The 23,860-nt window shown below is 41.5% G+C and overlaps 1 protein-coding gene across 2 annotated transcripts in view; it reads left to right on the top strand.

Annotated features, from left to right (window-relative positions):
- The window catches only part of EZH1 (enhancer of zeste homolog 1 (Drosophila)), a 46,429-nt gene extending 23,316 nt beyond the window's left edge, over window positions 1-23,113 (top strand). Inside the window, exons 2-20 of one of the 2 annotated variants that reach the window (XM_006901676.1) lie at window positions 313-442; window positions 566-694; window positions 3,082-3,201; window positions 5,416-5,536; window positions 7,464-7,640; window positions 8,618-8,720; window positions 9,167-9,330; window positions 9,669-9,760; window positions 14,933-15,113; window positions 15,562-15,758; window positions 17,118-17,209; window positions 18,285-18,325; window positions 18,780-18,905; window positions 19,932-20,110; window positions 20,936-21,031; window positions 21,449-21,530; window positions 21,965-22,045; window positions 22,450-22,534; window positions 22,807-23,113. In XM_006901676.1, coding sequence (XP_006901738.1) covers window positions 326-442; window positions 566-694; window positions 3,082-3,201; window positions 5,416-5,536; window positions 7,464-7,640; window positions 8,618-8,720; window positions 9,167-9,330; window positions 9,669-9,760; window positions 14,933-15,113; window positions 15,562-15,758; window positions 17,118-17,209; window positions 18,285-18,325; window positions 18,780-18,905; window positions 19,932-20,110; window positions 20,936-21,031; window positions 21,449-21,530; window positions 21,965-22,045; window positions 22,450-22,534; window positions 22,807-22,867 — 2,244 coding nt within the window. In that variant the 5' untranslated portion in view covers window positions 313-325 and the 3' untranslated portion in view covers window positions 22,868-23,113. Of the gene's footprint in view, window positions 1-312; window positions 443-565; window positions 695-3,081; window positions 3,202-5,415; window positions 5,537-7,463; window positions 7,641-8,617; window positions 8,721-9,166; window positions 9,331-9,668; window positions 9,761-14,932; window positions 15,114-15,561; window positions 15,759-17,117; window positions 17,210-18,284; window positions 18,326-18,779; window positions 18,906-19,931; window positions 20,111-20,935; window positions 21,032-21,448; window positions 21,531-21,964; window positions 22,046-22,449; window positions 22,535-22,806 lie in introns of those variants that run through there. The other variant, XM_006901677.1, reaches the window with a different exon arrangement.
- Window positions 23,114-23,860: the final 747 nt, after the last annotated feature.

Raw genomic sequence — 23,860 nt, 5'->3', positions numbered from 1 at the left:
GGAGGAGTGATAGGGAATGGCAAAGGACACACTGACAAAGGAGATTAATCAGAACTGGCTTTGACAAGCACTGTGGCAAATGGACAATTAAAACAGACTTTCAAGGAGGGGGTAAAAACACGAATAAACTGGGGAGGAGGGTTGAGAAAATAGTGCAACAATGAATGAATGAAAACCCAAAATATCTGTCAATGTTCATTAAAATTAATAAAATTTAACAATTAAAAAAAAGAAAAAACATGGATGAAAATGTTTATTGGAATTTGAGAAGTGCAATATACAAAGTAATGCTTTATCTCCTCTATCTCTTAGATTACAAGGGAAAATGGATATACCAAATCCTCCAACTTCCAAATGTATCACTTACTGGAAAAGAAAAGTTAAATCTGAATATATGAGACTTAGACAACTTAAACGACTGCAGGCCAATATGGGTGCAAAGGTAAAAAAATGAATGATTGTACACTTTTAATACATAGTACCTTGATCCAGTGTGCAACGGTTGGATTATTATTTTTAAACTCGTATTTTGAAATCCTAACAGTCTTCTCTTGGCTATTGCTAGGCTCTGTATGTAGCAAATTTTGCAAAAGTTCAAGAAAAAACCCAGATCCTCAACGAAGAATGGAAGAAGCTTCGTGTCCAACCTGTTCAGTTGATGAAGCCAGTGAGTGGGCATCCATTCCTCAAAAAGGTACTTCTAGGGGTCTCACTCCATCCTTGCCTGAGGTTTATGGTTATTTTTTTTCTGGTTTTGTAACATACATGATGAATAGTAGATTTAGCCATTCTAATAAATTTTTAATAATTAGCATCTATAGTTTAGGAAATAACCTTTCCCCCTTGTATTCTGATAAGAATTCACTTTTACACTGAAAAATGTAATTATGAATTTGTCATAGGAAAACTAGATAGTTATCACCTACTATCCTGGACTCTATTCAAGTGCCAAAGCTCCCTTTTTTTTTTTTTGCAGATAAAGGCTTGTTTTATTGAATAAAGGCTTGTTTTATTGAATGATCTATATAAATGCCAAGGCCACTATGTACAGAGAGGAGAGGAGCTTCATTTCTTGGTCTCTTCCTCTTTAGACAGAGTCTTGATGATTTCTTCTTTCTTGGCCTGGAGTCGCTCCTCACGTCGTTTGCGTGCCTTCTTGGTCTTAGATCTACGGGCCTCAGCCTGGTCAGCCAGGAGCTTCTTGCGGGCTTTATCTGCCTTCAGCTTGTGAATGTGTTCCATAAGAATTCGCTTGTTTTTGAACACATTCCCCTTTACTTTCAGGTACAGGCTGTGATACATGTGGCGATCAATCTTCTTAGACTCTCGGTATCTTCTTAGCAGCCGGCACAAAATCCTCATCCGCCTCATCCAGGTCACCTTCTCGGGCATTCGAGCATTAGCAGTACCCTTTCGCTTACCTATGCCCATATGCCGGCCCTTTCTGCGGGCTAAGGTATTTTTTTGGCATCGAGCCCGAGAATGGACAGTCACAGGCTTGCGGATGATCAGGCCATCTTTGATCAGTTTCCGGATTTGCTGGCGATAGTTGCCATTGGCAATTTCATTGGTCTCGTTGGGGTCCAACCAGACTTTCTTCTTGCCACAGTGGAGGACACTAGAGGCAAGCCTCTTCTGAAGCTTGAACATACTCATGGCTGCGGCCACAGTGCTGAAAGGAAAGGAACTGCTCTGGTTAGGCTCCTCCCATTATCTCCAAAGCTCCCTTTTTTGTGGCTGGTTTAGCTTCCCAGGGACTTTTGGACAGGAGTGCCTTCTATTTTTTTTTTTTAAATTGCATTATTTTTATGTGTACCGTCAAATCAGATCTGACTGGTACAGGAGGAGATTGTCCCTCCTTCTCTGGCAGAGCATCTGGTGGATTTGAACTGCATACCTCTGGTATTGCAGTGCAGCGTCTTGCCATTAGGCCACCAGAGCTCCCCAGGAGTGCCTTCTATTGATTAAAGAGATGGCCCTGATGGTAAATGTAAAAAGAACATTCTAGTTCCTTAATGAGAAAATATTTTCAAATATAAAATATGTAGTGTATTTGCATGTAGTGTATTATTACTGTTACCTTTCCACTATACAACTCTTAATTGCTATACTGCTTTGCTTCCCTTTATATTGGCTCCATCAGAGTTGATGTTTACAATGTCAAAATTTATATTCTCTGGAAATGTCCTCATCTAATCATTGCTTTCAATTTTCAGAAGCCCTTTGCTATTGTGTACACATCAAGGAGACCAGCGTATTTTTTTAAAAAAAATTTTATTTCCCTTGTGTATGTGTACCATAAAATCAGGTCTGACTGGCGCAGGAGAAGATTTCCCCTCCTTCTCCAGCAGAGAATCTGGTGGATTAGAACCCTGTGCCTTCGCGATTGCAGTGCAGCTTCTTGGCACTAGTCCACCAGAGCTCCCTGAGCATTTTAAAATAGAATTAGCATCAGTTCAGTCACACTGGCAGGCATTGTACTGGATGGACTCTAGTGGATATCAAACCAAAAACCAAATCTGAGGGAGTGCTGGTGCCCTAGTGGCAAGAAGCTGTACTGCAATCTCAAAGGTGCGCAGTTCGAATCCACCAGATATTCCACTGGAGAAGGAGGGCCAATCTCCTCCTGTGCCAGTTGGATCTGATTCGATAGCACACAACAAATTTAAAAAAAAAAACACCCCAACAAATCTGTTGCTGTTAGGTCAGTTGCAATTCTTAGTGACCCTATAGGATAGGATAGCCCCATAGAATGTCCATGGCTGTAATCTGTATGAAAGCACATTTTCACATCTTCCTCCAGTGGAGCAGCTGGTGGGTTTGAACCACCTACCTTTTAGTTAAAATCTGAGCACTTAACTACTATACCACTAAAACTCCTCAATAGAAGATACAAAGGTGAATAAGAGAGAGTTCATGCTTCTCAAAGGTTTATAATCCCATGCTCCCTTTTCGCAGCTGTTACAAAAGCCCAAGCTTATAACAATTAGAAGGCTAATGGGATCATTTTAGAAGGAAACACCCTTTTCTCTTGGGTTATGTACTTGCCTTTTCCTTTTCATGTCATTGCTTGTATTTCAGTGTACCATCGAGAGCATTTTCCCAGGATTTGCAAGCCAACATATGTTAATGAGGTCTCTGAACACAGTTGCCTTGGTTCCCATCATGTATTCCTGGTCTCCTCTCCAGCAGAACTTCATGGTATGTATTAAAGACAGTATGGTAGTTGTTTAATCTGTATGATTTTTTTATTATTATTATTTTTCTGTTACTACCCTTGGCCAATTTTGTAACATTATGTGCCTTCAAATTCAGTCTAAATCAGACAGTTGAGGCTTAAGCAGGTTGGCATATCCCTATTAATAAAGGAATCTTTCTTGAATCCCCCAAGAGCAAGATACTATGAAAGTAACTGTGATAACAGAGGTGCACGTGGATCCACAGTCCTTTATCTGGCTCTTTACGCTGACTCTTGCTAAGATTGTTTGTGGTTCTGATAATCCATGCTCTCTAAATATTACTGTTGCTTATCATCTGCCTGTGACAGATAGCAGTGTTGTTGAGTGGGATGGGATATAGGTTTACAGAAGGGAATCATCTCTTAGAATAACATTTTCGAGTAGTAATTCTACTTGATACTTAGGGATTTGAAAATGAATGTATTCCTTGATAACCCAAATAGGGCAGGAATCCTTTAGTGTTGTTTACTGCTGGAAAATATCTGTAGCCCATAATGGCTTTAGTTTTCCTTTGAGAATTATCAGCATGAGTTATAACTGTACTTTTTATTATTACATGGACTAGTCTTAATCTACTTTTAGGAAGAAATAGAAAAAAATCTTATAGTTACCTAGTTTCTGTTCTAAATGTGCTAGTTATATTGAAAATTATAATCTTCATTTTCTGTATTTCTACTTATGAAGAGCTTTGAACGTTTTAGATTACTATTGTTTAGGTGATGTTCATACCTTGTTCAGAATGATGTTTCAGAGATCACTGTGGGACGTAAATATGTTGTTAGATTCTGGGTGTTTGTAGAAATGCTATTTCCAATATCAAGCTGAATTTTTGATTCCTAGTATTTTCAAATAATTAAAGTATATTTCCCCTAAGAAAAATATTCTTTCTTCCACTTGTGATTTTATTGGCAAAATGAAACAGCCAGTCTTTACAGTCTAGAAAACTCTGTGACCAGTAGCATTTTTACAAGATTCAAAAAGGAATAAAGGACAGCTGGAAACAGGAGCATCAGCAATCACAGTGGGTAGAAAAGTGCAACGCTAAAGTTGCTTTCCCATTCAACAGTTTGCATTTTGTTTGGTGACACTGTTTGCAGTCCCCACAAGGGCTCCATTCCTCTCCCATTTCCCCTTTCCTATCTCTTCTTGCCCTTAAGCTTTATACTTGGGGCAAAATGCTGCCCTTTTTAATGTTAAATGGTTGTCTTAAGGAATGTTCCTGCCATCCTCAAGACCAGTGTGCCATATTGTCTCCAACAAACTTTTTTTTTTAATTTTTTTTCATATGTGTGTGTGTGTGTGTGTGTGTACCATCAAGTCAGATCTGACTGGTACAGGAAGAGATGGAGATGGTCCCTTCTCCAGCAGAACATCTGGTGGATTCAAACCATACGCCTCTGGGATTGCAGTTCAGATTTTTGCCACCAGGCCACCAGCCTCCAAAAAACTTTAGAGCTCAAATTTTGACACACTTAATAGGTCACAGAAGCTTGGATCTCTGACCTGCCTTTCTGGGAGGTTTTTGTTTGTTACTGGAATCATTTTTTTAATTGAGAAATTTAGAATCATATTTTTTATTGGGAAACTGGGGTCAGCAGACACTATGGGCAATAGGAATAAGTCTTTGGGCTCAAGAATGAGCCTAGAGCAGAGGAGCCCAGCCTGGGAAAATGGATCAAATCCAGACGCTTGTGCAGGTGGTGTCAGGGAGTACCGACTGGCATGGTGGAGAGGCAGTCCCCAAGAGCGCCGCAGCAGGGCCAGTAGATCTGGAAGATGGTGGTCAGGTGGTTAGCACAGTCACACAGAAGAGGAAGCCCACAGCTGAGCGCCAGACAGCATGATGTACTTCCAACACAGACACTCCTCTTTCATAGTTGCTCAGAGGATGCCGTCTCCTGAGGGCCAGGCAAGGAGAACAGGACTTCTCTAGCCTGATGCTCTGACTACTTAAGGGAGAAAATGGTTCATCTTCCCCTTGACAGGGTTAGCCTCTGGCCATTTTAAAATTTGGAACCATTTTAAACTAGTTTTTAAATTTTCTTTTTTATTATAAAATTATATTTGAAAAAAGGTGACAAAATAAACAATAAAGGTTTAGCAAAGACTTGATTAAACAGCAAAGTGGAATGACATGGTAACTTTATGAAACAAGTCACATCTGGTTTGATTTCAGGTAGAAGATGAGACAGTTTTGTGCAATATTCCTTACATGGGAGATGAGGTGAAAGAAGAAGATGAAACTTTCATTGAGGAGCTGATCAATAATTATGAGGGGAAAGTCCACGGTGAAGAAGGTATTTGTGCTGGGCTCTTTGGGAGAAGACATGTACACTCTTCACTTAGTATGCTTATTTTCCAAAAACCAAGTCATTTGCCAAAACTTGACAGTGTGAAAATGGAAGATGACTATGTTTTACTTAACTGTCACATTTTGTCATTATCTCTGTAACTGCTAGATTTCATCATTATATAGCTGTCAAATTCTATCTGTATATAACAGCCAAAAACCACTGAGAAATACAGCCCAGTCAAATTGGCACATACCTTTATCCATGACAGCCAATGATGCTCTTGTCTTACACCTTGGCTTTTGTTATTGCCAGACAGATAGATATTGTTAATATGCAAAATAGTAATTTTTAAAAAAATGTGTGTAAATGCAAAATGTCGGGCAGTGAGTGCATAAGTGAGGCACGGATGTGGTGTCTTATATTTGGTGTATTACCATCTTGCTTTTTATCTACTACTCCTTGGGATAAACATTGAACAATATTTATTGTCATCATGTAACTAGGACTTAAATTTTTGAGTTAAGAATATTCCAGTTTAAATTTTAAAAAGGAGTTGAGCCATCATAAAAGGATGATAAAGTAGTCCGTGTCTAAAAATAAAGTTCCATGTGCTTAGTTTGGTCTTCGGAATTTTCAGTAAGACATCCACTGCCATTTTATTCATTTTTTGGGGGGGCATTTTATTCTTAATTCCTCTTTTTTCTGAAAATGGTAATGAGTCTATCCTCTCTGACATACCGGTTTGATCTGGTGTCCTCTGGCTCTTGCAGTAGTTGGTTCCAGTATCTGAGTAGAAGCAAGTCACTTGAGTATAATTGTAGTTCTAGAAAGACTCAGTGTGCTGGAAGTGGGAAGGTAGGGAAAGACTTTGGGGATTTACACACCAGTACCCTTTACTGCTTTTCTTAAAGGGAGCTCTGGTGGCCTACTAAGAAAGGAGTTACGCTGCCAACTTAAAGTCAGGTGGTTTGAATCCACCAGCTGCTCTGCAGGAGAAAAACAGGCAGTCTTTCCTGATGCAGGGTACAACCTCTGAAAAACTAGTTGAGGTGCAGGTGTGAGTTGGTCCCACTAAACAGGAATGAGAGACAACTCTTCTGATAGTGCAAGTTACTCTGCTAACCAAAAGGTCTGCAGTTCAAATCCACCAGCTGCTCCTTGGAAGAAAGATGAAACAGTTTTCTCTGGTGAAGATTTGTAGCATCAGAAACCTGGTGGAGGGTCACTCTGAGTCAAAACTGACTCAATGACCATAGGCTGACTCTGCTTTTTTGTTAAGCTGAGCGGTCTTGTGAAGCCATTGAAACGCATTATTGGTCTACAGTGCCCTCTGGTGTTCAAAGACTTGTATTTTTGTTTATTTGAATAAGGGTTTACAAATCATACTGGGTTTTGATTTAATCATATTATAGACATTTTACTTATAACACTAATTGCCATCAATTAGTCACACTATCCAATCATTCCCTTACTTGGGCGTAAAAATTAACTATTTTGGATGAAATTGTGCTTTTAATACTGTATGATATTTAGAAAAAGATTTTTTTTTTGTTTTAAGAAGTCACTGTTGACTCAGCAACAGCAAATCCAAGTGCATTTTAATTTTATCATTCTTTCTTTGTCCAAGTCATGATTTTTCACACACTTTTGTGAGATTGCTGACCCTAACTACAAGGGCAGTGACTGGAAGAGTTAAATAGGTTAGTAAAAGTAGAGCTTGTAACTGGATTTCATTAGAGCCACTTTAGCAAAATGAGCTATTGTAGTAATAAGAGCCAGTAAAATGATTGTAATTTTCTGATTGGCTAAACACAAAAGTGCAAGTATGATAACTGTCTAAACCTTGGGAGTGAATATAAGAAAACCTTCCTAGAAATACCAGTAAAGTCCAGAAGAACCGCTGTTCACCTGTTTAATCCTCATGTTTCAGAGATGATCCCAGGGTCTGTCCTCATTAGTGATGCTGTTTTCCTGGAGTTGGTAGATGCCCTGAATCAATACTCAGATGAGGATGAGGAAGGACACAATGATACCTCAGATGGAAAGCAGGATGACAGCAAAGAAGACTTGCCAGTGACGAGAAAGAGAAAACGACATGCTATTGAGGGTAAATAGCACTGCTTCCTTGTATCACTCTGCAGGTTATAGGGTGAGGGAAGAACTAAAACAAGAGAATTAGAGGGTGTTGGTTATTCTCATTGGCCCACTTAAAAGGAAAACATGATCACTGGTAGCTTAAGACAACTGTAACCTAGCTAAAGAAAGTATAACTTACAGAATCATTGTTGATTATCCCTAATTATAAAAGAATGTGTTTGACAATTATAAAGAAGAAAATAAAAGTTACCTTTTAATTTTCCTAACTAGGAATAGCTACCATTATATGTATATATCAGTATGTTTTTCCATATTGTGTGGTATTGAGATTATGCCATATGTACAATTTTGTGTCCTTTTTCATTTAATCTAAGGAGCCCTAGTACTTTAATGTTTTATATGTTGAGCTGCTAACTGAAAGGTTGATGGTTCAAATCTACCATCTTAACTGGGGAGAAAGATGGGCAGTCTTTGCTCATAAAGATTTACAGCCCCAGAAACCCAATAGAAGATTACCATGAGTCAAACCAGACTTAATATAAGTGATTTTGCTTTGATGGATTTTATTTATTCTTATATTATAGCATGAGCATTTTTTATGTCATTAGTATTGTGGATTTAATTATACTATGTATTAAATAATCTTTTTTAGGGAAATATTTATCTGCTAATATGACTGAGTTATGTTATCAGTCTTATTCTCCACTATCAACAGGCTAGTAGGAATTTTCTATATTCAGGTTTTTCTTGGTTTCAATTTCAGAGTCTCACCTGGATTTTACTGATAATATGAAAATGAACGACTATGACTTTCTTTCCTGGCGCCCAGTGTGAGACATGTGCCAGTCGCATTGATTAGTTTGTTCTCAGACAGGCAGTGATTAGGTTAACCTAACAACTCTAGGAAATGCTGTGACAAAAGGGAAGGAGAGAAAGTGGCTTTATTTGCTCTGTTCACAGCATTCAAGAGCTGTCCTTTTCAATTAGGTAGCAAAAAGAGTTCCAAGAAGCAGTTCCCAAATGACATGATCTTCAGTGCCATTGCCTCCATGTTTCCTGAGAATGGTGTCCCAGATGACATGAAGGAAAGGTGAGTAAAACTCTCCAGCTTTGGCCATGTACAGAATACTTGGATGAAACTTTTATTCAAGTATGACTTTTGGCTAGTGAGTCTCATTTATGGTAAATGATAAATTATTATTTCCTTGTTCTTCTAATTATTTTTGTACTTATCTCTCTCAATACCTTTTCCTAGTATTTACTGTAAGTTTAAGCAGAACACTTTAATTCTGCCATTCTTCTGAGGAGTTACTCCCATAACTTGATAAGTCAAGTGTTTTCTTTTCAGGCATATGCTCATCATGATTACAATAGTGCACCCACTTTGTTATACATAAGTCTTTCATAAAAAATACCCATAAAAAATACCCATCCTACCCTGGCAGACCATACCTGAATAACTGGGGTATTCAGCCTGGACTTTCTCATTGGGGACATTCCATCAGAAAGAACTCTTGTCTCTCTTTTCTTAAATAGGTATCGAGAGCTAACAGAGATGTCAGACCCCAATGCACTTCCCCCTCAGTGCACACCCAACATCGATGGCCCCAATGCCAAGTCTGTGCAGCGGGAGCAGTCTCTGCACTCCTTCCACACACTGTTTTGCCGGCGTTGTTTTAAATACGACTGTTTCCTTCACCGTGAGTGGGGCTCCTCTGCTTGAAACACTTTTTCTTTTCTGCCTATGCCCGTTTCCTGCCCTGGGTTGTTTCTAGTTTATCATATAAACCTTCTAGCTTTAATTAGATGATGCCTTTACAAAAGACCGATTGTGTTTTCATTTAGCCATTTGTAATTGTCTCTCACTACCTCCTAACTATGGAAAGCGAAAGCTTGTACTGATAACAGAAGTGACTCAATTATGGTAGCTGTTTATAATCAAATTATTTCTGCTATAGTAGCTCCTAATCCCACTTTATTCCTCCCTGTCCCATCAAGTGGGTGGAGCCCTGGAAACAGGACAGTTTGTGTTTTCCAGCTTTTCATGCCACCCCTAATGTATACAAACGCAAGAACAAAGAAATCAAGATTGAACCAGAACCGTGTGGAACAGAATGCTTCCTTTTGCTGGTATGTTCTTAAGCTGTCCTAACATTATTAACTGTATTGAAAACTGCATAGAACATAGTTCTTGGGCTTTATGCCACTGGGAACAGAAGCCAAGTGAGTCAGTATATCACACCCTGGTGATCATGATTCAAATAAAACATGACTTTTTTTTTTTAATTAAAGTTTACAAAGACTTAGGTTTCCATTCATTCATTGTGGCACTTTTCTCCCTGCCCACCCCCTCCCCCAGTTCTTTCTTCTCTTTGAAAAGTAAAAGAAAAACTCTTTCATTGTTATGCAGTCCCTCCCCCCAAGTCTACTCCACGGTTCAGCCTTAATTCTGGACTTCTGTAATGACAGTAATACCCAATCATCCCAATCATATATATCCCTTTAAACAGTTCTCTTCCTCATCTGTTTCAGTGCCATTTACATCATTCCTCCCCTCCTTCTCTGTCTTCCCTCAACCCTGATGTCAGTCCCATTTTACAACAGTGGCTCTATGAATATTTGTCCTTTTGTGACTGAGATATTTCACTCCGCATAATGTCCTCCAGGGTCACCCATTTTGTATAATATTTCATGAGTTCCTTGTTTTTCGGTGCTGCATAGTATTCCATTGTGTGAATATACCAGAGCTTCTCTATCCATTCGTTTGTTGATGGGCACTTGGGTTGTTTCCAGCTCTTTGCTATTGTTAACAAAGCCGCAGTAAACATGAGTGTGCATATATCTGCTTGGATGGTGGTTACGTTTTTTAAGGGTAAATTCCCAGTAGTGGAATTGCTGGATCAAATGGTATTTCTGTTTGCAGCTTTGTGAGAAAGGGCCATACACCCTTCCATAGTGGTTGCACCATTTTACACTCCCACCAGCAGTGAATAAGGGTTCCAGTTTCTCCGCAGCTTCACAGCATTTGATGTTTGCTGTTCTGTTAAGTTTTGCTATTCTTACTGGGGTGAGATGATATCTCAGAGTTGTTTTGGACTTCTTCTCTTAAGGAGCTCTCCAGACGCTCGGGCAGTGGATTTGTAAGTTCTATGAAATAAAATTTGAAGGCAGTAAAGGCTCTCGGCTCTAAATATCATCTGTTCAGATTTCAACATCTTAAGTATTATTAGAAGTGGAACACATTGCTTGTATGTTTGTGTTACATACTCTGTGATCTTTGCTGCCATCCATCACACACATATAACCATAGGAGAATAACATATTGAAGGCATTTATGTCTTTTTGTGAGATAATATATTAGGTAGACTCTTCCTTACAACGCAGCATAAATTCTGGAATACCTGGAAGAGGCAGTTCACTGAGACCTAGAATAAAAATACCTTGATAAAAATTTCTGTCACCAGGTAAAATTAGATTATACTGCCAGGTATAATCCCAAACTTTGAGCTCACCTTTTGTGGGTGAAAAGAAAGAATTGAAGGAAAGATGGTAAGAAGTACTGTTGACTATATATCTATAGAGTAGTAAAGGAAAGAGTAAACAGACTTGTCTGATTTACCTTTCTCTAACTTGTGTTGACTCATTCCTAGGTGCTGAGGCTTATGTTAGGCCTTTAACATGCGTTATCTAATTTCCATCTGCACAACAATGTCCCAAGGTGGAAAAACTACAGGTTATGGAAGCTGCATAGCTTGCACTACTTTCAAGTCAGTGTGTGTCAGAGATGAAATTCAAGCCCAACTCTATAGCTTATGCTTTTTATTTTTAAATTACATCATGTAAGGTCAGCATACCAGCTTTTACAGACCTCAAAAATGTATTTGCCTTCTCATAGTACTCACCTTTAATCCCTGCACATGTGTTAAAAAGTTCCTGTTAATACCCAAAATGTGCTTTTTGGTCTCTTTTTTAAAAAAGATAGTTATGTATACAATTTTCATTCACTATTTTTTAGATATTATGCATTCAAATAGAAATGTTGGACTGTTTTCTTCTAACTTTTTATTAAGAACATAAATGTTAGTGGCAAGATGCTGCACTGCAATCCCAGAGGTATGCGGTTCAAATCCACCAGATGCTCTGCTGGAGAAGGAGGGGGCAATCTCCTCCTGTACCAAGTCAGATCTGATTTGACGGTACACATAAAAATAATACAATAAAAATTTAAAAAAAAGAACATAAATGTTCAACTGAATAGTTGCACATAAATGTGAAGTTGAATTCCAAATATTTTGATCATGTAGAGGAGTTGAAAATACCTTCTTCTTGATATAGTGACATTTTTCTATACTTGTATTATCCATATATTTATAGAATGTGCACCTTTCACTGAGCCATTTGAAAATAAGTTGCAGATACTGTGATGCTTGTTTATTAAATATTTCTGCATATACCTCTTAAAGACATTTTTTTACACAACTGAATTATTACACCTAAGAAAATTAATAGGAATTTTAGAATTTCATATAGCATACTTTCTATAAACAACCTAATGATAAATGGAGAAAATATTGAAGTTGTCAAGGATTTAATTTTCCCTGGATCTATAAATATCAGTCAAGAAATCAAAAAACATCTTTTCCTGTGAGCGGCTTCAGGTAATCGGCCAACATGGTTCGCTACTCGCTTGACCCGGAAAACCCCACAAAATCATGCAAATCAAGAGGCTCAAATCTCCGGGTCCATTTTAAGAACACCCGAGAAACTGCCCAGGCCATCAAGGGTATGCATATCCGGAAAGCCACCAAGTATCTGAAAGATGTCACTTTGCACAAGCAGTGTGTGCCCTTCCGATGATACAACGGTGGAGTTGGTAGATGTGCCCAGGCCAAACAGTGGGGTTGGACACAGGGTCGGTGGCCCAAAAAGAGTGCCGAGGTTTTGCTGCATGTGCTTAAAAACGCTGAAAGTAATGCTGAACTTAAGGGTTTAGATGTTGATTCTCTGGTCATTGAGCATATCCAGGTGAACAAAGCTCCCAAGATGCGCCGCCGCACATACAGAGCTCATGGTCGGATTAACCCCTACATGAGCTCCCCCTGCCATATTGAGATAATCCTTACTGAAAAGGAACAGATTGTTCCTAAACCAGAAGAGGAGGTTGCCCAGAAGAAAAAGATCTCCCAGAAGAAACTGAAGAAACAAAAACTTATGGCTCGAGAATAAATAAATCATTAAATAAAATTAAAACTTTAAAGCTGAAAAAAAAAGAAATCAAACAACATAAGAACTTCCTGCATTGTACAGATCTGCTGCGAAAGGCCATTTTAAAGTGTTAATGAGCAAAGGTCTCAACCTCCTTGTGCTTCCCACAGACGGTATTCTTGCACTGACTATAGAAGGAAGAGGCAGAGTAAGATATTCCATATATACCTCAGCCCAGGCCTTTCGCTTGATTTGTATTGTGAATTGGGAAACATGGCACTTAAAAATAAGTAAAAGCAAAGATGTCACTTTGAGGAGTAAGGTGTGCCTGAGGACTGAGGTGTAGTATGGTGTTTTCAATGTTCATGTAAAACCTGGACACTATTGGTTAAGAATATTGGATGTATTATGGACTTCTGGAAGAATGAATAACTCTGTCTCAGAAGAAATATAGCCAGAAGGCTCATTAGGAACAAGGATGATGAGACTTCATCTCACATACTTTAGACATATTATCAGGAGAGACCTGTCCCTGGAGAAGGACATCGTGCTCAGTAAAGTAGAGGGTCAGTAAAAAAGAAGACCCCCTACATAAGGGATGACCCAGAGGTCACGATCATGGGCTCACGTGGCAGTGATTTTTGAGGCTGGTGCAGGACCAGGCAGCATTCATTCTGATGGGCGCAGAGTTGTTAGGAGTTGAAACCAACTTGCTGGAACCTAACAGCGTCAACAATGTGCATTCTCTATTGCAGAATAACTGCTGCTTTTCAAGTCGGTGTCATCCAGTCATGAGTCATACTTGGTTGTTAACAGCTTTCTGGTTTTTTTTAATCACACATAATCTCACTGCTTTTTTTCTAAAGTCTAGGCTGGTCGTCTTAAAAGATTTTTCTTATGTTTCCTCATAAAGCCACAGAACTTGTTCCTCTGTCCCTCATTTCCCACAAACCAGAAATTAGCTCTAGAGACTTATTTATGTTTGTTTTAAACATCTCGGGGCGAACAGTTTTTAAGTGATGTGGTGTGCTTTATATTATTGCATAAGCACATACTCCCAGACTCAGTTAGTTCTGAAACATGTTTTTTAATTCCCCTTAGAGCCTACAGTATATTATCTTGAGTATCCTTACTGATGGCAAACTTTTGTCCTTTACAAGTGGGCTTGTTGTTTGTTGTTAAGTGCCGTCGAGTCACAGGCGACTCATAGCGACCCTATGAAGGAGAGTCCTCAATGCTTTGGTGTCTCTCATCCTCTCTCCAAGTTCATAGGGTTTCCAGAGGCAAGCTCTTATGAAAGTGGATGCCACTCCTCCTTCCAAGCTTGCTCCACCCCACTCTCTCTCCGCATTGGGTAACCAGTCATTAACGCATTTGACACATCAGTGTCACAGTGTTCAGCCTCACAAATGGGCTTAGCTGTAAAAAAAAAAGAAGGGAAAAAACCTAGCTCCAAACCCAAAAGTCATTGGGAACCACGTCTGGTGGTGGTGGATAGCAAACTGAACTATATTGTTAGTCTGTAGAGAAAAAAACAAGGAAGTACAACTACAAAGTATTGAAACAGTATTCATTATTATCCTGAGTATTCTGAGTTTCATATACTGACAGATCATTTAAGTAGTAGTATTTTACAAATTTAGAGCACATATAGTCTATATATGGAATGAGGCAGTACAGTAAGATGTAAATAGCAATATCCTGGGTCTAATTACCACTCTGCAATGGTTAGCTGTGTACCCTCTTTCTGGACCTCATTTCCTCATCTGTAAGACAATATGATCTCAAATTTTAAATGCCTGACAAGAATATAAATTTTAGATATAACTCACTCAGAGGTTGAAAATATATAACTACACTGTCTCTCTAATGATTATTTTATAAAACAACTCTTGTAAAGAGATGTGAATTTGTAAATTTTAGGTTTTTCATTCTTTGATCATACCTAGCATGACATGGTTAGAGCGTGGGGAGGAAGGTAGCCTTTATCATTGCACTTGAGCACAGATGTTGAGAAAGGTGAAGGTTTGTGATGGTCAGATCAGTCTGGCAACACTAGGCCGTTCCTATTTCCAGTCTGTCATGTGTCCATTGCAGGAAGGAGCCAAGGAGTACGCCATGCTCCACAACCCCCGTTCCAAGTGCTCCGGTCGCCGCCGCCGCCGGCACCACCTAGTCAGTGCTTCCTGCTCTAACACTTCAGCTTCTGCTGTGGCTGAGACTAAAGAAGGGGACAGTGACAGGGACACAGGCAATGACTGGGCCTCCAGTTCTTCAGGTACAGTGAACGAAAAAGATACTTTTTCTGTCCATGAAAGGACACTAATAGTCCCAGTGCCTAAAACTTAAAACATTACTGACTTTTTAAAACTGGTAGTTCTTTCCACAGGGAGCTCTGGTGGCCTAGTAGCAAGAAGTTGCTCTGCAATCCCAAAGGCATGCAGTTCAAGGCAACCAGCTGCTCCACGGGAGAAGGATGGGCAGTCTCCTCCCATGCAATTAACTGCCTCTGAAAGCCCACCACAGGGTTAGCTATGGGTTGGTTCCAGCTTGATGGTACACAACAACAGCAGCAGTCCTTCCCACAAGTTTGGCTGCATGTAATAAAGACAGGATGATTTTGTTCCTAACTATTCTGCCTTTGAAGTAGAATGAAGTATTTCTGAGCTTGTAACTACTTAATGACATTATATCTCACCTTTTCCTGTTCCTCTTATTTCTTCTAGAGGCTAATTCTCGCTGTCAGACTCCTACAAAACAGAAAGCAAGTCCAGCCCCACCTCAGCTCTGTGTAGTGGAAGCACCCTTAGAGCCTGTGGAGTGGACTGGGGCTGAAGAATCTCTTTTTCGAGTCTTCCATGGTACCTACTTCAACAACTTCTGTTCAATAGCCAGGCTTCTGGGAACTAAAACATGCAAGCAGGTACTGTCTGAAAGCAGCTGGCGCAAGCCTGGGCCCTCTATTTGTTGGTCTGTTCTTTTGCTGTCTTGTAAGGCTGCGTGTCTGGAGAGAAGTTATCTTAGGTCCAGTCACTTAAGAGTGCTTCAGGGGCCATGAAATATGAGGCTTTCTTCAGGTCCCAGGCTCAGCAAGGCTTGGGGTGCTGCTCTCCTCCTTGTTGAATTATTGTTTCTTTCTCTGGCTCTTATCTAAGTCTTCTGGATATTTCCATACTCCTTAAGCTGCTGCAGCTTTTTTTTTTAAATCTTCCTTTTTTCTCTAAATGTCTACCCCTTTCCTAGAAGGGGTCCTTCTGTGAGTCTTATCTAGGACACTCCTGCTGCAGCTGCTGGTCACCTCATCGGCCTCGTCACTTACTTTATTCCTCAGTTTTTCTGTCCCTGGATTTTCTGGTTACAGCCCCTAAAGGCTGAGCCCAGATCCACTGCTCCTCGCTCGTACCATCTCTAGAAATAATTTCAGAGCAACCACTGATGCTCTGGAGGCAGTAAAAGACTGGTGACAGGGACTGGGAGCAGATATAAACAAGTAAGTAAGCTTGAGCCATCAACACGTGATTCTTTTAATTTCTGGAGGAGTCTCAGTGGCCTCTTCGTCATAATTCCTTTGCTTGGAACAAGTACTAGAACCATGTGTTGCAGTGTGCTTGCTTCGATTGTTGAGCTCCTGCCCATTTCCCTAAGGTATGATTCCATGGGCTGTGGAATCATGTGCAAATTTGTATATGTCTCTGTTTTCCTAAAAAGAGGATTTAAAGTTTTTGCAGACCCTTGAAGAATTGTAAAACTAAAAAGAGAAGGCTAAAAACTAGTGATAGAGAACAAGAAACTTGGCAAAGGGAAATCAGCCTTCCTGAGATGTCCTGGTGAAGTAGTCCAGTGGCCCTAACAGCTTCTTACCAATAGAGGGAGCTGGAGCTAGTGCTTCGGGATTAAAGTGGTTAGATGGTGGGCATATCATGTCTTAAACTCACTATGAAGGCTGCACAGAGTTAGTTGCACTTTCTAAAGGGCAGCTCCTGTTGCAAGAGTCTAAGCAGCTCATACACATAAAGAGCAGAAGTTGAAAGCTGCTGACCAAGGAAAGTGTTACTGTGCTTAGGATTTTTCCTTTCCCAAGTCAAGATAAACACATAGCAGTTAACTTCAGAGCCAGTTACCTGATGCCAGTTTGTCCCAAACTGAAAAGATGCTCCAGGATATCTCCCTCAGCTGCCTGTAAGCTCTCCAGAACCCTCCATGCACAGCACCTGGCTCATGTCACTTATCTCACCACCTCACTTGAAAAGGAGTGACAGGTCCTGTTGGATTTTTCTTTCAGGTCTTTCAGTTTGCAGTCAAAGAATCACTTATCCTGAAGCTGCCAACAGATGAGCTCATGAATCCTTCACAGAAGAAGAAAAGAAAGCACAGGCAAGGGTCAGACAAAGGACATTTTGTGACTGGGCAGTTGCTTGTGCTCTGACCTCCCCTTTGGACTTCTCATCTGCCTCCCTCATAACCATTGCACAAGGCTGTGTGATGTTCAGCCATTTAGCATTACACAACTGGAGGCTAGAGTTCCCAGTGTTCCCTGAGGCTCGGTGCCCTGAGCAAGCCCACTGCCCTTTCCCTCACGCTCAGATTCTTTGAACCATGTGATGACTGGCTGGCTTACCGTTTAAGCTCCTGGACAGTAAGATATAAGCCAGGCCCTGAGGCCCCACCCTGTGGACCATCCCTGCTCCTTGTTGAATGTCAGGGAGAAGCTGTAGCCAGTATTCTTTTCCCTTTGCTTTGTTTTTGGCACTTGTGTTATTTTTCTCTCCAAGTTGCATAATAACACTGTCTTCTAACTAGCCTTTCCTTAGGGTTGGAAGGTTTTTGTTTGGTTGGGTTTTGGGGAGGTTTTTGTGTTTTTTTTTTTAAGTTTGGCATCCTGCCTAGCTTGGCTCCCTAATAACTATAGCCTATGAAAGGAGCTGAGGCCAGTTCTAGATGTAGAAGGAAGTTCCCTTTGCCTCTCCCTTGATAGTTTCCTTTACTCAGAGAAGATTCCTGAAACAACTTCCTACCTTGACATCTGCAAACTCCTTCACAGCTCTGCCTCTACTGAGAGGACAGAAGATGAAGCATTGGAATATTTATATATATATACATATACGTATATACATATATACATATGTATACATATATACATGTATATATATATAGCGTTAGGTTTTGTTGTTCTTGTATGTTTGTTCTTTTATGTTTTTACTTGAGGAGAGGGCATGGTTTTTATTGTTGCTTAAGTTTAATCCTATAGCATGAGCCAGCTAGATTTAGAAGGGACACTAACTTTGATGAAAGGACACTAATTCCAGAGTAGGTATTTCTTTTTAAGGGATTTTGGGTAAATGCACCCCAATTGTTGAACCAGTCCCTCAGAGCAGATACATTGCCACTTAATTTGTGTCTACAAACGTCTTGAGGGCCACCACCCAGATCCGTCCATTTCCTCTTCCAGGTTATGGGCTGCACACTGCAGGAAAATTCAGCTGAAGAAAGGTAAGCTTCACCTGGGCATTCAGCAGCAGTTCAAGATGATGTCTCATCCCTGTGGCCATCTCCCTGCCCCAACTACTGCTGCACCTGCTGACCTCGAACTGTAACTCTGCACCAGATAAGAATACTTTATTCTCACTGAAGCTGAGAAGACCTTTTAGGAAGCAGCATTATGGGCCTTGCAGTCTCTGGCTTTGATAGTGTGCCATTTAATATTTAGAATAGTGCCCCATAGTCCAGGACCATCTGCACACTTTTTCACCCTAAAAAGAGCACCCTAATATAGACTTAAGTAACGATCATTTGCGATGTCCTCTCAAGCTGGTACTAAAACATGTGTTTTAAGAATCTGAGTAGAAGCAACATGCTGTGAGTCTAGGAAGGTGAACATTTGGTGGGGGGGACAGCTATGGAGCACATTCACAACTCTGTCCTGCTCTATTCTGGTCTTTTGTAGATAACTCTTCCACACAAGTGTACAACTACCAGCCCTGTGACCACCCAGATCGGCCCTGTGATAGCACCTGCCCCTGCATCATGACTCAGAACTTCTGTGAGAAGTTCTGCCAGTGTAACCCGGACTGTAAGACCTCCATCTTTTTCCCTTCACTGTCCCAGACCAGGTCGCCACCAAGTATCAACGGTTTCCCCTCCTTCCTCCCATACCCTGTGCTCCTAAGGGCATTCTTCTTTCCTCTTTGCTATATTTTAGGCATTCTGCAGAGGAAACAAGATATTTAAGATGTGGAAAAGTTAGAAAAAAAAATTAACCAAAACCATAAGCTCTAAAGCAATAGAAATCATATCTTCTCCCTAACTTTACCTTCCAGGGAAGAATTAAGAAACCTAAGAGGGAATGAAATTACAGTCTCCCACTTTGTTCCTCAGGGGATGTGGAAAGCCAAACTCATCTTTTAAAAAAAAAGTTCAGGCTACGATTCTGTTTCTTTAGTTTAATGTCTGATGTTTTAATATCAGGGGAGGCGGGCGGAGGGGTCTGGATGCCTGCAGAAGGTAGAGGGAAGCTAAAAAGTCTTTTCTTTGAAAAGGGCTTTTCTTCAGCCACCTTGCCCTTCCCCACTCAAAGCTGAGGAGTTTGGTGGTAACACAGGGCCTGCAGAATGTGGTGCCCAGGCACTTGTATAAATGCACCCTAAACCACAGCAGATATCAATCTTAGCCACAGCAGAGAGGTACTTGTTCTAGGGAGGTTAGAGGGTGGGAGGAGGACGGGTTTAGAACGGATATATTCTGTTCTCAAAATGATACTTGTTTTGATGGTGAGGGTTTACCAGTGAAAAGCACTGATTTCATTTTCTGTAGGACAGTATCTACCTCTTTTCTAATGAGGAGGGGAGGGTACTTTTGGGGAATCTTTTAGAAACATATCTTCTCAACGGTCAGACTGGTTTTCTTTGACTCATGGACTTGAATGTTGGAGTCACTCCCTTTTCTCTGGGGAAAAGCCCAAGTGCATGCTTGTCGAAGGAAGCTTTCCTACTTTTGCCACCTCTACTTAGATAAGTAACATTTTTCTCTGCTGCTCCTCAGTCAAATGACAGCCCCATGTAGCCTGCTGCTTCTAACCTTCATTGGTCTTCCCGCTCAGGTCAGAATCGCTTTCCTGGCTGTCGCTGTAAGACCCAGTGCAACACCAAACAGTGTCCTTGCTACCTGGCAGTGCGAGAGTGTGACCCCGACCTGTGCCTCACCTGTGGGGCCTCCGAGCACTGGGACTGCAAGGTGGTTTCCTGTAAAAACTGCAGCATTCAGCGTGGCCTCAAGAAGGTGAGGACTTAGGGCTAGTGGGAAAGAAGAAATTGTATCTGGGACCTTACCTTTCCATACATTCCAGGGAGGTTTTATACATGAAACTAAACCAAAAACACCCCACTGCTGTGGAGTTGATTTCAGGTTCAAGCAACTCCCTAGGACAGGGCAGAACTGCTTTATAGGGTTTCTGAGGCTGTGGGAGAAGGATGGGCAATCTGCTCCTGTGTGAGTAACTGCCTCTGAAAACCCACCAGAGAGCCAGCTATGGGTCAGCTCTGACTTGATGGTACACAACACCAATCTATTCCACAGACCCACACCTTCTCCCATGAGTAGCTGGTAGGTTCAAATTTTTGGTTAGTCATATGTTTAACTACTACGCCACCGTGTTTCCTTTTGTACGTGAAAACGGTGTTCAGTTCTGAGAGACAGGCATTTTCTGATTTTACAAACTCCTTTGACCCAGTGAGGGGTTAGCTCCTTATAGGTACTACGAAGGTACTGGCTCGTTGAACTGGCCAGATAGAAGAGCAGGGAGGCAGCAATATCATTGATGTTGGTTATTTGTACTCCACAGACAGCAGTGAATTTCCATGGACTTGGCTCTCAGAGGCCCCTGAGTTGAGAGGAAGGGGTGTCGTGTTTCTTTTCACCACCTCCTTCCCCCCGCTTACACCAGAACAGAATGACTTAGATTTTTTTCTGTTTTCAGATCCTCTTAATAGTTACTAGTTCTTTCTACTCTGTTCCTTCCCACTACCCCATGTGTGTATATATTTAGCATACATACCCCCTCACTCACAGGCTCTATAGTCTGAGGTCTGGCTCTCCCTTCCCCAGCACCTGTTACTGGCCCCCTCAGATGTGGCCGGATGGGGCACCTTCATTAAAGAGTCTGTGCAGAAGAACGAATTCATTTCTGAATATTGTGGTGAGGTGAGTGCTGTAAGTTTGGCCCGCATTCTTACTGTGGGGACACTGATGAGAAAGCCTGATTTTCTGTGGACCAGGCTGCTGTGAATTGGTCTCTAAATCATTTGGATGAGTTCTCAGGTGGCTTCTCTGGGGGTTCCCACAGAATGCTTTGCAGTCCTGAACAAACCACTGTTCATCAGCTCTTTGACAGTTCAGCCCACACATGGAAGGGTGAGGGGCTCTGTTCAGCTTTAGTACTGGGCCATCTGGGTGATGATGGGAACAAAATAAGCTGAGGTCTCTCTCTTGCAAATCTCATGAACTCAGGAAGCACCTATATGTGTTCCTGTCCCCTCAACCCCCAGACTTTTCTAGGGGCAGAGTTCTAGGCCATGTGCTGTTAACCTGATATACCCTATTTATTTTTTATTTATCAAGCTCATCTCCCAGGATGAGGCTGATCGGCGAGGGAAGGTCTATGACAAATACATGTCCAGCTTCCTCTTCAACCTCAACAATGGTATGGTGTCTCTCTTGTCATAGGATGGAATTTACCTTGTTTTTCTGCCAAATTACAGTTGCTGCAGTTCTGGTTCACATCAGCTTGGAATTTTCCAACAGTTACACAGAGCTAGGGCATGAACTAGAACTCAGGCGAGGCATGCCTCAGTTCACTTGTTTTGGGAAAACTTTTTGGGGTTGTACTTGCAGTGAGAGCACTGAGCACAGATACATCAGAAGTCTCAGTACTCTGTAGAGAGGATAGGGGTCCTCCAGTGGACCCTCAGAGGGGGTACACCCATGCAAAGCTGGACCATCATTCTGCATTCTCTGCTCTTCAAAATGACTGTCAGCTGGAGTTGCTTCTATTTCTAGGAACTGTGCTTAAGTTCATGCTAAAGAAACTGTGGGCGTTACCTAATATGCTCTTCATCATTGATTTATGTTCTATAGATTTTGTAGTGGATGCTACCCGGAAAGGCAACAAAATTCGATTTGCAAACCATTCTGTGAACCCCAACTGTTATGCCAAAGGTGAGTCCCACCGATGCCTCATTTACTGTGATTTCTCTCCCTCATTCAACCTTTCCCCCGCAGAACTGAACTATTTTTTTTCTAAAGCAAGTCATGATTTATATCTGAAACCTTTTTAGTCCCCTCTTTCTCAGTTTTATAATCAACTTTTTTCACTGAGTACATGATGAACATTTCCCCTAAACATAACTCTTTTTAAGGATAATTCTTCCCCGTATCACTAACCAAAGTAACATATTTATTAATGGCATGAGGGTAACTACCTTCCTGACAGTTTTCTAATTGAGCTTAATCTGTTTTTCTCCTGAGCATAAGGAGAAAAATTAGCCCTGACTCTCCTGAGGGATCAGAGGGATTGATTGGGGTTAACCAAGACTCTAGCCTTATGTCTTGCACCTTTGCAGTGGTCATGGTGAATGGGGATCATCGGATTGGAATCTTTGCCAAGAGGGCAATTCAAGCTGGTGAAGAGCTCTTCTTTGATTACAGGTAAAGCAGCCAGTGATGCTCCACAGAGATGGCCTTAAAGGGGTGGCTGTCAGAATTGACTTGGGGAATTTAAGGTAGAAGATAGGACCAAAGAGAGGGTTTTACAGTTTTAGGTAATTGCTTTGTTCTCGTTTCCAGTGCCTTGCCTCTGAAGTGGCAGCATTGTAAACAGTTGTTAGGGAGGGAGAAGGAAGTGAAATGAGAAGGGATCCCATATTTTCCATAACAAAACCTTGGTAGTAATCTCGTTCCTTCTCCCTGCTCTGGAACAGGTACAGCCAAGCTGATGCCCTCAAGTACGTGGGGATTGAGAGGGAGACGGATGTCCTTTAGCCCTCCTGGACCCCACGCCAGTGCTTATGGTAGCGGCACTGTCTTTGCTTTCATGCACACACCACTGCTGCTCGACATTCCTGCACTATGTGTCTCCCACACCAAGAACACCCCACCCCCACCCCATCCCTCTGTAGTGAGGCTCAAGCTGTGTCTAGTGTAGACAGAACTGTCTCAGTTAAAAGAGAGACACAGGCAGCTAGGGCTTGGCTCCCAGGAGAGAGAGTTGCCGAAGCCAGAAACTGTACCTCAGGAGAGTTCACAGGCTGGGGAGTGGATGGTGTATGCTTGATCTCTGTGGGCCTCAGGAAGAAACTTGGGCAATCCTAGCAAGCATTAGCCTGTCCTTCTGACATTTTAAGTCAAGGGTCCTTACATGACTTGGTTGCCAGGCACATCTCTCTCTGGTCCCAAGACCTTTATTTGACAGATTATGTACCTCCAGCCTGTGAGCAGGCTGGGTTAGAGACGGACGGGCTTTGTGGTCAGCACAGACTGCAGTTGGAAGGGAGGTGGGCCAACTTGCTACCTCTTCCTCATGGCAGGGTTTAAGTGAAAGAGTGTGAGTTCTAAGTACACTGAGCTTCAAGGCTACGAAAAGAAGAGCTAAGTGCCACCCACCATGGGTAGAGGGGGAAACCAGCCTGGCAGTAGTTAAACTGCCAAACTTGAGGCCAAGAGGCAATGAGAAAGGTTTCTCTGTCTGCTTTGGAGATGGGTGGATAAGTGCTTTCAGATTCTCAGAAGCAGGTGCCAGCGCCCTCTCACCTCCTTCCGGGTCTGGCTTAGCAGCTTCTGCTTAAAGAGGCATTAAGCTGCTTCTGAAGAAGGGGTTGTTTTGGTTTGTTTTTATTTTGGCAGGGGGAGGGGTGCGCCTAGCAAAAGAGTGTGAGCACGCTGATGCCCCGGATGAGTAGTCTTTTTTGAGCCTTCCCTTCGCCGTTTGTCCGAAGGGACCACACTCTTGCTTATCTTCAGGGTAGTTGAGCCCTG

Source organism: Elephantulus edwardii, unplaced genomic scaffold, assembly GCF_000299155.1.
Source record: "Elephantulus edwardii isolate Elephantulus edwardi_28Jun2011 unplaced genomic scaffold, EleEdw1.0 scaffold00340, whole genome shotgun sequence".
Lineage (NCBI taxonomy): Eukaryota > Metazoa > Chordata > Mammalia > Macroscelidea > Macroscelididae > Elephantulus > Elephantulus edwardii.
The sequence above is the reverse complement of the archived record's forward strand: the minus strand, read 5'-3'. Positions and strand labels throughout refer to the sequence as shown.